The sequence below is a fragment of the Miniopterus schreibersii genome (assembly GCF_964146895.1).
Source record: "Miniopterus schreibersii genome assembly, chromosome: 22".
NCBI classification, from domain to species: Eukaryota; Metazoa; Chordata; class Mammalia; order Chiroptera; family Miniopteridae; genus Miniopterus; species Miniopterus schreibersii.
The window spans coordinates 11,683,919-11,699,535 of NC_138124.1; the positions used below are offsets into that span (position 1 = coordinate 11,683,919).

The 15,617-nt window shown below is 43.4% G+C and overlaps 1 protein-coding gene across 7 annotated transcripts in view; it reads left to right on the forward strand.

Moving 5' to 3' along the window:
* The window catches only part of SV2B (synaptic vesicle glycoprotein 2B), a 73,176-nt gene that overhangs the window by 24,980 nt on the left and 32,579 nt on the right, over positions 1–15,617 (forward strand). For all 7 annotated transcript variants that reach the window (XR_013997902.1, XR_013997903.1, XM_081124341.1 and 4 more), the window contains one exon: positions 14,402–15,256. Coding sequence is in view for 5 of the 7 variants with exons in the window: in XM_081124341.1 (XP_080980467.1) it covers positions 14,806–15,256 (451 nt within the window). In the remaining 2 variants the exon portion in view is untranslated. The remainder of the gene's footprint in view (positions 1–14,401; positions 15,257–15,617) is intronic.

The window sequence follows — 15,617 nt, forward strand, 5'->3', positions numbered from 1 at the left end:
GGCATTTTGACAAAAGCCTGTGAATGAACAGTGTCCCAGGGAGTGTTTTAAAGTGCTTGGCTGTTGCCCTGGCCGGTGTGGCTCAGGGGGTTGAGAGTCCCCGTGTGCACCGAGGGGTGGCAGGTTCAATTCCCCATCAGGACACATGCCCCCGTTTCAGGCTCACAGTCCCCAGTAGGGGGCTTGCAGGAGGCAGCCCATCGATGTTTCTCTCTCTCATAGATATTTCCCTCCCTTTCTCTCTCCCTCCCCCTTCTTCTCTCTCTCAAATCAATAAAATCATATTTTTTAAAAAAAACCTAAAAAAATTAAGTGCTTGGCTGTTTATGAATCTATCTTGCTCCATGGATCAAAAACAAAGACTACTAAAGATACCATTGCCTCCCTGGTCCACCCCGTCTTTGAACCAGCTTTCCAAAATACCAGTCTGATTGTGTCATTCGTTTGCTTAAAAATCTTCAGCGATGAGGAGACCGTTGGAGGCATGACAGAAATATTGATGATCATGATCGCGGTGCTGGTGAAATGTCAAAACTCATCCAATTGTACGTTAGCATTGCATCGTTAAAATCCGTGCAAGGTATTGTGTGTACATTATATAGCAATAAAATAAAGCAGGAGCAGGGGAAAGCCCAAACTCCGTCCTTGGTCATTCAGAGCTGGACACAAGTGCCACAAAGATATAGAAGAGACAGCTCAGCCCCTCCAGGTCACACTGAGCAAGCCTGTTCCCTCCCCTCCCTGAGCTTTTCTGTCCCCAGTGAATTTTTTTCTCTTTGCTTCTTGTGGCACATGGGGTCTTCAGGACAGAGGGAAGGGAGGGGAGGCGTGAGCGCGTGGGAAGGCCTGGAAATAAGATCCCCAAAACTTCTATTTTGTGCCTCCTTCCAAGGATTCTTCTTTCTGTTCTCCCTCCAACACGTAGAAGCAGGAGGGCAGAGCACTTAAGAGTTTGGCCTCTGGAGACAGTCTGCCCCAGCTCTAGTCCATATTAGCTCTGTAACTTTGGACAACTTACTAAACCTCTCTGAACCTTGGTTTCTGATCTGTATGACAAGGAAGATAATAATAGTTTCCACCCCAAAGGATTAAGTGGATTAATATATATAAAGTACTAAAGCTGGCACCTGGCTCAAAATAAAGGTTTTGTAAGTTTTATTATTTTTATTATTACTCACCAAATATACTGAGGTGATGAGGAGCCCTCCTTGAAGGGGCATTTTTTCCTAGTGGAGTTCAGACAATCAGCAAGTGAACAGATCGATACCAAGGTGATACCATGTTGCAGTAACTGCTATGAAAGGAACAAAGAGGGCACTGTGCGCTGTGCCATCCCACCTTCCTTTACCTTTTAATTGAATAATATTCTTCATTAGGTGGGACCCAGCCTAATCAAGCCCACAACCCGGGCATGTGCCCTGACCGGGAATCGAACCCCGATCACCTGGATCCCAGGTCGATGCTCAACTGCTGAGCCACGCCCGGCCGGGCTCTATGTCATTTATTTCTGTTCTGATCTTTATTATTTCCTTCCTTCTACTTACTCTGAGCTTTTCTTGTTGTTCTCTTTCTAAGTCTTTAAGTTGTAGGGTTAGATAGTTTATTAGAAGTTTTGCTTGTTTTTTGCTGGCTATCTCAGGCACTTTACACTGTTGGGAGGAGTCCATGGGGGAGATTTTAATTCAGGGACATATGGAATCTTACTGTACTGATAACGGAACAAAAGCTTTTTCTTAATTAGCCCTCCAAATTTGTGACACTTCTGTGTAGCTCATTAAAAGATAGTTCAGGCCGCTCCTGAATGGGCCAGTCTCTCAGCACAGAACCATCTGTGCCAACTGGTGTCTCCAGGGCAGGGTTCAGCTTCAGGTGAAGACCCTGAGCGGAGTGAAGGCGAAGGTGAGCTCAGACCCAGCATCTCCTCCTGGAGGTGGCAGGGACCTTTCCCCACCTTGTTGTCCAGCTTTTTGGCTTATAGTTGTTCATAATATTTTCTTACAACCCTTTGTATTTCTGTTGGGTCTGTTGTTACTTCACCTCTTTCGTTTCTGATTTTGTTTACTTGGGTCCTCTCTCTTTGTTTCTTGATGCGTCTGGATAAAGGTTCATCAATCTTGTTTATCTTTTCGAAGAACCAGCTCTTGGCTTCATTGATCTTTTGTATTATTTTTTTTTAGTCTCTATGTCATTTCTTTCTTTTTTTTTTTAAGATTTTTTTCTTTAAAAAAAATATCTTTATTGATTTCAGGGAGAGGAGAGGAGAGGAGAGGGAGAGAGAGAGATAGAAACATCAATGATGAGAGTCATTGATCAAGCCCACAGCATGGGCCTGTGCCCTGACCGGGAATCGAACCCCGATCACCTGGATCCTAGGTTGACGCTTAACCACTGGGCCACACCCAGCTGGGCTCTATGTCATTTATTTCTGTTCTGATCTTTATTATTTCCTTCCTTCTACTTACTCTGAGCTTTTCTTGTTGTTCTCTTTCTAAGTCTTTAAGTTGTAGGGTTAGATAGTTATTAGAAGTTTTGCTTGTTTTTTGAGGGAGGCCTTGCAGGGCTATGAACTTCCTTCTCAGGACTGCTTTCATTGTGTCCCATAGATTTGGACTTTTGTGTTCATTTTCATTTGTTTCCAGGGAGTTTTTGATTTCTTTCTTGGTAACCCATTCATTGTTTAAAAACATGCCATTTAGCCTCCATGTGTTTGAATGTTTTTCAGTGTTTTTATTGTAGTTGATTTCTAATTTGATGCCACTGTGATCCGAGAAGATGCTTGATATGATTTCAGTGTTCTTGAACTTGTAGAGACTTTTTTTGTGTCCTAACGCGTGGTCTGTCTTTGAGAATGTCCTATGTACATTTGAGAAGAATGTATATTATGTAGCTTTGGGGTAGAATGGTCTGTAAATGTGAATTAATTCCACCTGACCTAGTGTGTCCCTTAGGGTCACTGTGTCCTTTTTGATTTTTTTGTCTAGAAGATCTATCCAGTGAAGTCCGTGGGGTGTTCAAGTCTCCTACCATGATTGTATTGCTGTCAATCTCTCCCTTAAAGTCCTCCAGAAGATTTTTTATATATTTGGGTGCTCCTGTATCGGGTGCATATATGCTTACCTTGGTTATATGCTCTTGTTGGATCGACCCATTTAGTATTAGGTAGTGACCTTAATTGTCTCTTGTTATGGCTTTCATTTTGAAGTCTATTTTGTCCGATATGGGTATTGCTACCTCAGCTTTTTTTTTTTTTATCTCCATTTGCATGGAAAATTTTTTTCCAGCTTTCATCCTGTGTGAGTCCTTTGTTCGGAGGTGGGTTTCTTATAGGCAGCATACATACAGGTCATGTTTTTTTTATCCACTCAGCTACCCTATGTCTTTTGATTGGAGCATTTAAGCCATTAACATTTAAGGTTATGATTGATAGGTACTTATTTATTGCTGTTTTTTCTTTATGTCTGTGTTCCTCTGTTTCTCTGTATTTCTTCTTCTACCAGCCCCTTTCGCATTTCTTGTAGTGCTGGTTTGGTGGTAATTTACTCCTTTAGCCTTTTTTTTTTTTTTTTGGTCTGCAAACTCTTTATTTCACCTTCAGTTTTGAATGAAAGCCCTGCTGGATAGAGTAGTCTTGTGTTCAGTCCCTTGCTTTTCACTACTTTGAATACTTCATGCTGCTCCCTTCTGGCCTGAGGTGTTTCTATTGAGAAATCAACTGACAGTCTAATGGGAGCTCCCTTGTAGGTAACTTTCAGTCTCTCTCTTGCTACTTTTGAGATTCTTTATATATATATGTATTTTAAATGTATCTTTTTTTTTTTTAAATATTCTTATTGATTTCAGAGAGAGGAAGGGACGGGGGGAGAGAGAGAAACATCAATGATGAGAGTTACTGATCAGCTGCCTCCTGCTCGCCCCCTGCTGGTGATCAAGGAGCCCGCAACCCGGGCCTATGCCCTGACCGGGAATCGAACCCCGATCTCCTGGATCCTAGGTCAATGCTCAACTGCTGAGCAATGCTGGCCGGGTGATACAGTATCTTCTTAACAAGACCAGCAATTAAATAAGTCCCCTGATGGTATTACGCTTTTTAATTTATTTTTATTTTTTTAATTTTTTTGGTCCCAGGCAGTTATCTAGGGTGTTAAGCAAGATATGAAAATAAGACATGTTGAAATGATGAGCAGATGAAAATGCCAACATTTTCAAAGGCCAGAAGGAAAATTCAGTTTGTGTTCCATCCTGTCCTTGGCAAATAGTCAGTTTCCTCCCCCTCTTTTTTTTCCTGTTAATCACAAGTGCATATAGATGAGGCTCCTTTCCTTCTTTGATCCGTTTGCTCATTGCATCCACACAGCTTTGGGACCCGGGCTCTCATTTCCTGTGTTGTCTTGATGAACGTCTGGGCGATTACACGACCAAGTGATTGTGAAGTGCACTAAAAGTGACTCAGCGGTAGAAATGAGTCTGTTGGGAGGGCTAGATGACATCTTACAAGCAAGGAAACAGCCTATGATGGGATCTACTGTATTGTATGGAGAGTTTTGAGAACTGTTCCTCAAAGTTTTGACCTGTAACAAGTCAGATCTTAACTTGGATATTAAAACTGGATGTAAGGGGCACCAGCTGAGGTGGGGAACCCGATCAGCTGTATATACAGTTCCTGTCCGACTACTTTTCATGAAGTGTCTATATAATTAAGGCAAAAACACTTTTCTGGTCCATTGCTTTGATTCTCTGCTGGATAATTCAATAGTTCACAGCAGAAAATCAAATTGCAGTATCTCGGTAGTTCAAGTGAAGGCCAGCTTTCCCCATGTTTCTCTGTTTCTCTCCCAATAAAGGTTGCAGAGACATATCATCCAGGTTGAATTAAATTCTTTTTTTTTTTTTTTTTAATATATCTTTATTGATTTCAGAGAGAGGACAGGACAGGGAGAGAGAGAGAGAAACATCAATGATGAGAGAGTCATTGATCGAGCCCGCAACTCGGGCATGTGCCCTGACCGGGACTCGAACCCCGATCGCCTGGATCCTAGGTCGACGCTCAACCGCTGAGCCACGCCCGGCCGGGCTGAATTAAATTCTTTCTGGTTCTAAGAGACCAGATGCTATGAATTTTCTCCCATTAATTTACAAATAACCCAATAACGGTTCAACCATGCTCCCACATGGAAAAAGTGACAGATGACAACCCCTCTACTTAGAGAAGTGACAACCCCATGATGGTCGTCAAACTGATTATTCTACTTGTCTAATTGATTAATTGGGTGAGTCATTATTTAAACATAAGGAGTTAAAAATAAAACTTAAAAAAAGCCTTTGGCTCCTAGGAAGCAGTGTTTGAAGGAAGAAAACACTACCTAGTTTAAGACAATCCCTGACACTATGAAATTCTTATCCCCAAGGTTTGGGACTCTCCGTGACATCAGTTCTAACCAGGATAAGGCTTGGTGAGAGTTTGAATGGATCAGAATATGAGATTTTACTATTGAAGGAAGTTGGGCTGCACATGCAATTCTTCTTCATTTCATTAGGTTGAGCTGTATGAAAATTTTTGTTAAAATGTCAAGCAATTTCTTCCATTGTGGAGACCGGAGTGCAGTTTTGTAGTTAAAGAGCAATGGGTTCGGAGTCACCTTTCTGGGTTCATACCTGGGCACCCCCCACCACCCCGTTGATTTGCTACAAGTCCTTAGGTGTGTCATTTAATTTTTCAGAGCCTTTGTTTTGTCATGGGAAAAATGGGGATGGTAGTGGTTCCCACCTCCAAGGGCTAGAGAATGTTTGTAAAATGCTTAGCACAATGCTTGGCACATAGTGACTTTTCAATAAATGTTACGTGGGTGTCATGAGCAACGGGTGTCAGATATTATGAGGTTTGATGAATAGGTGCCAGGCATTTCTTGGGGAAAATTTTTGGCTTTGGTAATGTTCTCTAAAATGTCCCTTTCTCTTAGAGCTTTCCCCAAGGTCCTGCTCTTGGAGCCTACCCCAACTTCTGATTCATCACCCCAGGACTTTCTGTTCCCCGATTTCTTTCCTGTTTAGCTTGTTTTTTTCCATTGCCTGTCAGCTGCTCCTCCCTCCGTGAGCTTGAAAAGTGCCGACTCATGACTTTTGTTACTCCAGAGCCATATGTTTCATTTTATCATTGACATCCAACTTATCTATCTGACCTTCACCACTTTATTCAAAATTCAAGCAGTCAGAAGCAATTACCTTTCATCTCCTCAGATGTTTGCTTAAAAACTCAAAGTCGAAATGTCACCACGGTGTCTTAAGATTTCTCAGACTGTTTTGCATAAATGTACCTAGGAGAACAGACATATATATATGCTAGGTCTATTAATGTTAGCATAATAAAATTATTATGAGTCCACTTCAATTACAATAAATATTTATAAAAGCTTATTTCATTTTATAAGAGATATGATATTGGAAATTATTCTAGCCTGTCCCTGGGGCTTTCTTCTGGAACAGATGCTCTGTCCATCCAGTTGAATGTTAACTCAAAGACATTTAAGAAAAAAAATAACCTCTTTGGAAGGTTACTTTTTATAACCATTGGTTCCACGCTTGCCCTGAGCTCAGTAACTTATGCACTCTCCCCAAACCCTGAAAGACAGAGCTTATTATTGCCTTTTTCCAGGTAGAAGGAACTTGCCCAAGGTCATGTTGCTGTGGCCTGACTGCAGATCCCACCTCATCCCCACTAGGCCACTCGATGAGGGTGACCAGTGTTTTATCATCAATTTGTCACCCTAATGGGGGTGATCAGACCTTTCCTAAGATGGGCTACTCCCTGTCTGAGGCTGTCCCTGGACCCCAGCTCCTTCTCTTTTCTATCTTCATCGTTATAAACAGGAGGAGCGTTTATTAGGGATTATTACACTACTTTTCTTGTCTGGATAAGAATGTAGGTTTGGCATGAAATCGCCTACTTCCCTCCTTCTTACAAAATGTGCCTTGGTCAATCTGGATATTTATTAGTGAGATGAGGAATGGAAGACATCTGAGACAAATTTCATTTACACCCAAAGCTAGTACGTACAAATTCTGAGGAGGCTTATTTGGCAACTCACTGTCATAAACATGTTTTTAAAAATTTTTTTTATGTAAATAGAACTAATGACACAGCTTAAATTTATTTCTTTGTGTTTCATGATGAGATAAATCACCGGGCACAAATTATTTGTAAAACATATTACAGGGGAGCAGAATCATGTAACAGTAAAAGCATTACACATGGAGATGGTCCAGGCTAGTTTCAAAGTCCAGCTCCACAATCTACTTGCTGTGGCCTTTAGCAAATCACTTGACCTTTCTGGGACTTGGTTTTACAATTTTAAGAGGAATTAACCACACCTGCCAGGAGAGTTATTGAACAAGTTGTAGAAACGTGAAAAGATCCTAGATGCTGGTTGAACTTCAAAAAAGGAGAAAAGACAAGCCTCAGGCAGTTAACGTGGAAGCAGGATATGCCAACCAAATACACAAAAGAGATTTATTTGGGGAGCTTGTTTATCCTTTAAAAGTACACTCATTTTTATTTTTTTTTATGCACTAGAAAAAGCTGATTGTTTAAACATGCTCCATTCTTAATAATTGATGAAGCAGAAGGCTTGAGTCATGCACAAGGCATATTTTAAAGAAAAACTGACAGGTATTAACATTTCCCAGCCATTTACCCCTGGATGCACGAACACTGCATTAAAAAAGCACCGCGCTGGCATTGCATTTGGTGGCATATGGTTGGAGGTGAATGATTTATCTGGTGTGACTGCTTTGAGGACATATTCCTCCATATTTGCAAGTGAATTCTTCTTTCTCATTTCTCAATAGATTTACGCATGGGTGAAATGAATTCTATAATGCTCTTAAGTGTTCCTCAGTAAAAGATGGATATCAGAGTCTCATGTTTAATCCATAATTTTGTATTTGACAGCAGACTGGGAGAGCATTCCAACCAGTTCGCTCGCCAGCCTGGTAAAAGGTCGCTGTCCACTGTGCTGAAAGTCACTGTCGCTAAAGAAACAAGTGACCCCGGGTTGATCTTCTGGAAGGCACCTCCTTCTAATATAGAACCCAACATTTAAAAAACACTTCACAGTGTTTAAAGTAAACTTCTTGTGGCTTGTAGGGTAAATCTGTCAATTATTGTTTCGATGCCTAGAAAAATTATGATAATCTTGAAATAACTTTTTTAAAAAAATAATTAAAAAAATTTTTTTAACTGATTTCAGAGAGAGGAAGGAAGAGAGAGAGGGAGAGAAACATCAATGATGAGAGTCATTGATCAGCTGCCTCCTGCGCGCCCCCTGCTGGGGATCGAGGAGCCTGCACCCCGGGCCTGTGCCCTGACCAGGAATCGAACCCCGATCTCCTGGATCCTAGGTCAATGCTCAACCGCTGAGCCACACTGGCCAGGCTAAGTTTTATTTTTTTTTAATTGTGGCAATATAGAAAAATTTCTCTTGGCTATGAAGATAAGTGGATTTGAATAATTTTCATTGAATGTAAATTATATATAATTTAATATATTTTCTATATTTGTTTACTAGGAAGCAGCACTTGGGACTTGTGGTTTTTCACTTTCACAGAACACTATTTCTTTTAAGCCTGGTATTTGCTTAGAGCTTCTGAAAAAAACTGAGTCATAGGATTGAAGGATCAGCTGGCTTTGATTCACTGTATTTGGCTATAATATAAACCTATAATGAGTAATAGTAATAACAAGAATAATAATAATAAAGCTATTTTGTTCTTTGCTGTAGGTTTTTGGTAATTCGTGTTTATAGTTATAAATACTTACTGGGATGCTTTCTTTTTTATTCAGTTTTAAGTATCTTCAACTTTCTATTTCATCTTTCAGAGACAGAATATTGCTTATTTTTCAGACACATCATGTTGATTTTTAATTTTATTGCTTTAGGATCAGAAACTAATATGTATAAGGTTTTGTTGTGATCTGGCACATTTCACAATAGATGTGATAAGAAATGAATGAAGTCGCGTATGAGAACCTGTGACATCCTTGATGTGTTTCTGGGTAAGAGAATAGTCACTGAGGTGCCCTCACTATGGCTCTAAAATTTTGGACAAAATTTTTCCTTTTGCAAAAGGAATGGAAGAAAAGGGAAGAGCAGGTGACTTTTTTTTTTTCTTTCTATTTCACAAGGTCAGGGAATTCACTGTTATTTTTCCCATTTTTAACAATCACGGAAAGTTTTCTTGCTGTGCACGGATTAGTGACCTTCAGCAGCTTCTTTTTATGAGATGGGCCGCAGGGACTAGCGTGTCATTTCCAGCTTGAAACCGTGCTGTGCTCCTGAGGACAGGGAGTGAGCTGGCCTGGGCGGCTCGGACCTGTCGCCTTCAGGCTTGTGGCTGCTCTCACACCAAACATTATTTCCACCCCCATTTTCCTTCTGGATACAGAAAATAAAGAAGAACCCAGCCACGATTGCAGCCTTCCAGCCTCCAGAACTGTGAGAAATACATTTCTGCTGTTGATAAGCCATGCACTCTACAGTTGGATGTCTGAATAGACTAAAACAGCACTGAAGCCACCTTGAGTCCACTCTTTTCCATAATTTGTTTCATTTTCACTCTTCCTTTTGGACTTGCCTGTGACCAGACACAAAATGACTGCAAGCAAAGTCCTGGTGCAGTAGGTCCTGCTCTCTTAGTTCTTACCTAAAAAGGCCCGAGTCAAGCTGCTCACCTCTGCATCTCCGTGTCCTTAATTCAGAAAGGAATGAATAGCCAGCTCCATGTTAGCCTTGGGTGTGAGCTGAATTCTCCAAATCTGCTTTACTGTTAACAAAGCTGTACTTTGATCGGAACCAGGCTTTTGGACTCTCTTTTTACAATTGATGGGATCTTACAAGGGAGTTCAGGTAATTGGTTAGCATCCCAGAAATTTCTTTTCTTTTTTAAATATATCTTTATTGATTTCAGAGAGAGGAAAGGAGAGGGAGAGAGAGAGAGAAACATCAATGATGAGAGAGTCATTGATCGAGCCCGCAACCCGGGCCTGTGCCCTGACCGGGAATCGAACCCCGATCGCCTGGATCCCAGGTCGATGCTCAACTGCTGAGCCACGCCCGGCGGGGCCCACAAATTTCTTAACAGTTTGGAATAGTGCATGTACTTCTATGTCAGTAATTATTCAATATTTATTCTAGTTTATCTAAAGATGTTCTGTAATTGATCACTGGTTCACTATGATTTGGAGTCTGTGTCTTGATCCCTGGCTTAAGCTCAAAAGATAGAAGAAATATTGACCTGGTTACTCTGCTCCCGTTCACACCGGTCTGAGCCTGCTTCTGGGGCCACCGGTGGTAAACACCACCAGGGTTCAGTCCCCTGGAAATTAGTGTGGGGGAAAAAAATAAAAAAAAATAAAATAAAGAAGAAACAAATCTCTTTGATTTGTTTTCTGGCTGTTAGTACATGGTGGCCACTTGTACTCACTGAGGCACCTGCTTCTTAGGCTTCTGTGTTTGCCCAAAATGTGCCCTGCCTGGCTCTTGGGAGTGAGTAAGTGGGGGAGTCAGGAGGGGAGACCCCGAGAAGGCAGCAGACAGAGAGGAGCCCCTGCAGGCCTGTGGCAAAGGCACCTCTATGGGGACTGCTTGTCCCCCCCCCCCCCCGGTGCCCCGCCTGGTGGGAATATCTCAACAACGGGTTGTTAAAAATATGTACCTTTTGAGATGCACAATTAGCTCCTCAAACCCAAGGAAGCAGGGCTAGCATTGCTCTGCCCTGACATTTTTCAAATTGGGCATTAAAAAAACAAATAAGGAAAAACACCCTCAGAGCCAGGGAACCCCCTTCGGAGGACCCAGACCGTCTGTGCTCCTTTCTGTCCCTTGGGACAGAGCAGATGGTGGCTTCCCTTGCCAGGGCTCAGCAAGGAGGGGTAGGTCTAGGAGTGGACCCACACCGTGGGCTTTTAAAATTTTCAAGGGCTCTGAAGACATCCAAATATGGGAGACAGGCCCAAGGCTGCCTTGCCAACAGGGAATAAAGCCGCTTTCATCTTCTCAAAGTTGTCTCACATCCTAGTTCTCGAAAGGGCTCAGCTTTCGTATCTGCCTGTTTATATGAACAAGAGAGCGACTTCCCAAGTGAGGTGCATGTAAAATGACCACAAAATGCCACTGGACTAGATGTAAATGAAATAAATGTGCTTATCGCCTCAGAGACAGCAGGACAGGGGGAGATGTTATTTGTTTTCCTCCACAGTTCAGCATGTTTAGGCACCTATCAAACCTAAATTATACCCATGAGGCCCCACACAGCTTTCCCTTCCTTTTTTGGTGTAAATGTGGGGATTGCCACTCATGTTTGTGTTAGCTAAACTAATTATCAGGGTCTAGATGAATCAGAGGGCTCCTTTCTTACAGGAACCCAGCCAGGGCACTGGGATGCTGGAGTGGATGGCCAGGGCAGGAGAGAATTGAATTTAGGCAAAGTCAGCTGGGATCAGTCACGAGCAGTTTTTTTAAAAAATATTTTTTTAATGGTTTTTAAAATTGATTTGAGAGAGAGAGGAAGGAAGAGGGAGAGATAGAAACATTGATAAGAGAGAAACATCACGGATAGGCCGCCTCTTGCACACCCCCTGCTCCGGATCAAGGCCAAAACCCGGGCATGTGCCCTGACTGGGAATTGAACCAGTGACCTCCTGGTTCATGGGTCAGAGCTCAACCACTGAGCCGCACCAGCTGGGCGAGTGGAGTCAGTTTTGAGGAAGATCAACTTCTTCCTGCAAAGCAAGTCCCAGGACCTTTGCCCTGAGTGGTATTTCCCGCATATGCCTTTGGAATTGCAGCTCTGTCATTTCAGGTTCATGACATTTTCGCAGAGCCCCCAGGATGGAAATAACATACCAGTTCTCTGGCAGTTGGCATTCTTTCCGCCGTTTTTTATAGCTCTCTGCAGAACTCTCATGCTGTTTACATGTGATTTATATTCCTCCTGTGTTCCCTAAATGGATGTAATAAAAACAGATTTAGAATATTAAAATGACATGGTTCAGGCCAGCATGGTCAAATACAAATTATTTCCTGGGGGGGGGGATAGAAAATCGTGAAGGATAAAGTGAGAATCAGTTCTTAGTAAATATTTCTTGCTCGCCCTTAGGGCACTGTTTCTCAGAGTGCAGCACACTGGATTCCTCACGGTGTTTTTTTTTGTTTTAATTTTGAAAATTCAGATTGATAGGTCCTACACCCACTTTGCAGATTCAGAGTCTTTGGGGGCAGGATTCGCATTTCTCATGAGTTCTCCCAATGCCCTGAGTTCTGGCCCACCCTGTGTCAGTCTAGGGCATCCTTCAAAAGAAATGTGTTGTGTTGCTTGAATTAAATGAATTCCAGAGCTGGAGTCTTCCCAGGGCTGAGGGCGAACAGAGCCAGACAGGCAGGTGTGGGGCCGGGGGCCCAGGGATGCGCTGTGGGCAGGGGAGGAGTCCAGAGGCCATGGTGAGGACAGGCCTGTCCAGTTTGTTGTGAGGTGACATCTGCCCAGCTTGATGAAAGGACGGTGCAGATTTGAGGTGTGACAGGGAAACCTGTGAGGGTTGATGGCATATATACGTTTCGACAGGTGGGTTCTGCTGGGTAGTGGGTTTCTGGCAGCCCCAGAGAAGAGATCTGAGCATCCATCTGTGTCTGAGGGTCCGGCAGCAGGGGAGAGTTGGGAGGGGGTAAGGGAGGTCGGAGGGACCTGGCTTCCACCTCTGAGTTGGGGAACTATGTGAAAACTCCGATTTCTGAGCTTGAACCAGCCCTTCTGCATGCTCTGGGACTCTCTTTCTAAAGCCGCCCAGGTAATCTAAAGTGACAGTCCCTTGGAGCAGCATTGGGGAAAAAACTGACTTGGGGATCACCAGACCTAGCTTTGTGACCTTGACCTAACTCCGTCTGAACCACAGTTTCTTTATCTGTAAGATGAGGGTGCAGGTGCCTTTTTCTTCCTCTTTTGAGTGTTGTGAGAATTCGGGACAAGAGATGTGACACACCCAGCACAGTTGGCATTATTAACTGGTGGCTGCAAACCTTGCGAGAGCTGTGCTTCTAGGGAAGGTAATTAGGGCCTGTCCATTGGGCATAGGAGTCCACAGGGGGACCCAGTGATCAGCTCTGGGATTTAGGGAAGGGGCTCGGCTTCGGCAATACTGGGCTCTGATGTCCAGAACTGGAACTAGAAAAATAAAGAGCAACAATAATGTTAAGGTTTAAACAGCATTGATTTATGCAGGCCTGGCACTGTTCTGAGCACTTTATGTGCAACTTTAGCAGTTAAGTACTATTGTTATCTCCATTTTAGAGGTGAGACAAGTGAGGATCAGAAGGACACAGCCATTATGTGGCAGAATCAAGTTTCAGACCCAAGCTCTTTGGCTCTGGGTCTTCAGTAAGGGTGTCTGCCTATTTAAGCCAAGCTTTAGGTCAGAGTGGCCCTCACACCTCAAGACTGAGTTTTAAAAGTAAGCTGGGCCCGGCCAGGGTGGCTCAGCGGTTGAGCATCGACCTAGGATCCAGGAGGTCGCTGGTTCGATTCCCGGTCAGGTCTGTGCCCCGGTTTCGGGCTTGATCCCCAGCAGGGGGCCAGCAGGAGGCAGCCGATAAATGACTCTCTGCCTCGCCCCTCTCCTCTCTGAAATCAGTAAAAATATATTAAAAATAAATAAATAAAAATAAGCGGGGCCCCGGGCAACATGGTCCTATATGTTTCCATGCCATACATCTCTAGATGTAAAATTGTCCAGCCCCTTCATAACAAAGTTAGAAGAGCTGGTGTTTTTATAACCGGAGCCGAGCTGTATTGTTGTCAAAGGCTTGATAAAGTTTAACAGAAAATCCGTAACTCAAAATTGTCTTATATTGAAAATCCCTTGCTCTCTTTTTGTTTCATTCTTGGGTTAAGATTTGACCCCTTTCGTGGGTGAATCCGCACTTATTTCTTTCTGTTCTTGCTCCGCTTATTTCTTTCTCTCACTGATTCAATCTTCATTCATTCACTACACATCCGAGTGTCTCATCAAGGTTTCCCACCCTTTGCACACGAAACCCTGGCGTTAGTAAATATATATCTTTATTTTTATTTATTTATTTATTTATTTATTTATTTATTTATTTTTATTGATTTCAGAGAGAGGAAAGGAGGAGAGAGAGAGATAGAAACATCAATGATGAGAGTCATTGATCGGCTGCAGCCCATAACCTGGGCATGTGTGTGACCGGGAATCGAACCCCGATCGCCTGGATCCTAGGCCGACGCCCAACCGCTGAGCCACACAGGCTGGGCCTATAGATCTTGAATTCTGAGAGCATTTGTCGGGATCTCAGCAGCATGTAATTCTCTTCTCTCTCCCTCTCTGTGCTCCCAGGGCATAACCTTCAGTAACGGGACACATCAGGCCAGCCGGCCACCTGCCACGCCCTGCCTGCGTCTTGTCGAGGACCCCAGCCGGCCCCCTTGCTAATCACCATCTCCCCTCACGACATCTCTGGGTCCCCGAAGGAGGCCAGACCAGAATCTGAAATTTTCCAAGGACCTCCAACAGACAGCGAGCGCACAAGGATGCTTGGGTGGCCTTGCTCAAATCCGCTCTGACTGAGAGACGCGGGGGCAGGAACCCGGGTGTCGCTTTCACCCCAGAAGTCGCAGACACACCCTGCATTTTAAACCCCTGCCCATAGCACGGGTGATGGTCACTGAAACAGCCCGTGCCTCCACCTCGGTGCGCACGATTTAGCCTGAGAGGCGACCTGGCAGTGGCGGAACCGAGGAATGGATGACTATAAATATCGGGACAGCTACGAGGCCTATGCCCACGCCGATGGCTATTGTCGCGGCGACGAGTCCAACCCCGAAGAAGATGCGCAGAGTGATGTCACGGAAGGTCACGACGAGGAAGATGAGATATACGAGGGCGAGTACCAGGGCATCCCCCCCCCGGAGGATGCCAGGGCCAAGAAGACCAGGACGGCGCCCCCCAGGGCGGGTGACCTTGGGGACCGCGCAGACCTGGTGGCCCAGAGGCTGGAAGACGAGGAGGAGCTGGCTCACCAGTACGAGACCATCATCGACGAGTGTGGCCACGGGCGCTTCCAGTGGACCCTCTTTTTCGTCTTGGGCTTGGCCCTGATGGCCGACGGGGTGGAGGTGTTTGTGGTGAGTTTTGCTCTGCCCAGTGCCGAGAAGGACATGTGCCTGTCCAGCTCCAAGAAAGGGATGCTTGGTAAGTGGAAATTTCCAAAGGTCACCCTCTTCGTGGCAGTAACGCATTTATATAGCGCCCCTCACTGTATCCTTTCAGCATTATCGTTTTTTTAATTTAATTTAATTTAATTTAATTTAAAATTTTATTATTTTATTTTATTTTATTATATTATTTTATTTTATTTATTTTATTTTTTATTTATTTTTATTTTTTCCTCCCCCTCTCAGCATTATCATTTTATTTATTTTATTTTATTTTATATTTTATTTTATTATTTTATTTTATTTTTTATTTATTTTTATTTTTTCCTCCCCCCCTCAGCATTATCGTTTTATACACAATTTGCCATCAAGGTGTTTTTAGCTTTTATTTATTTATT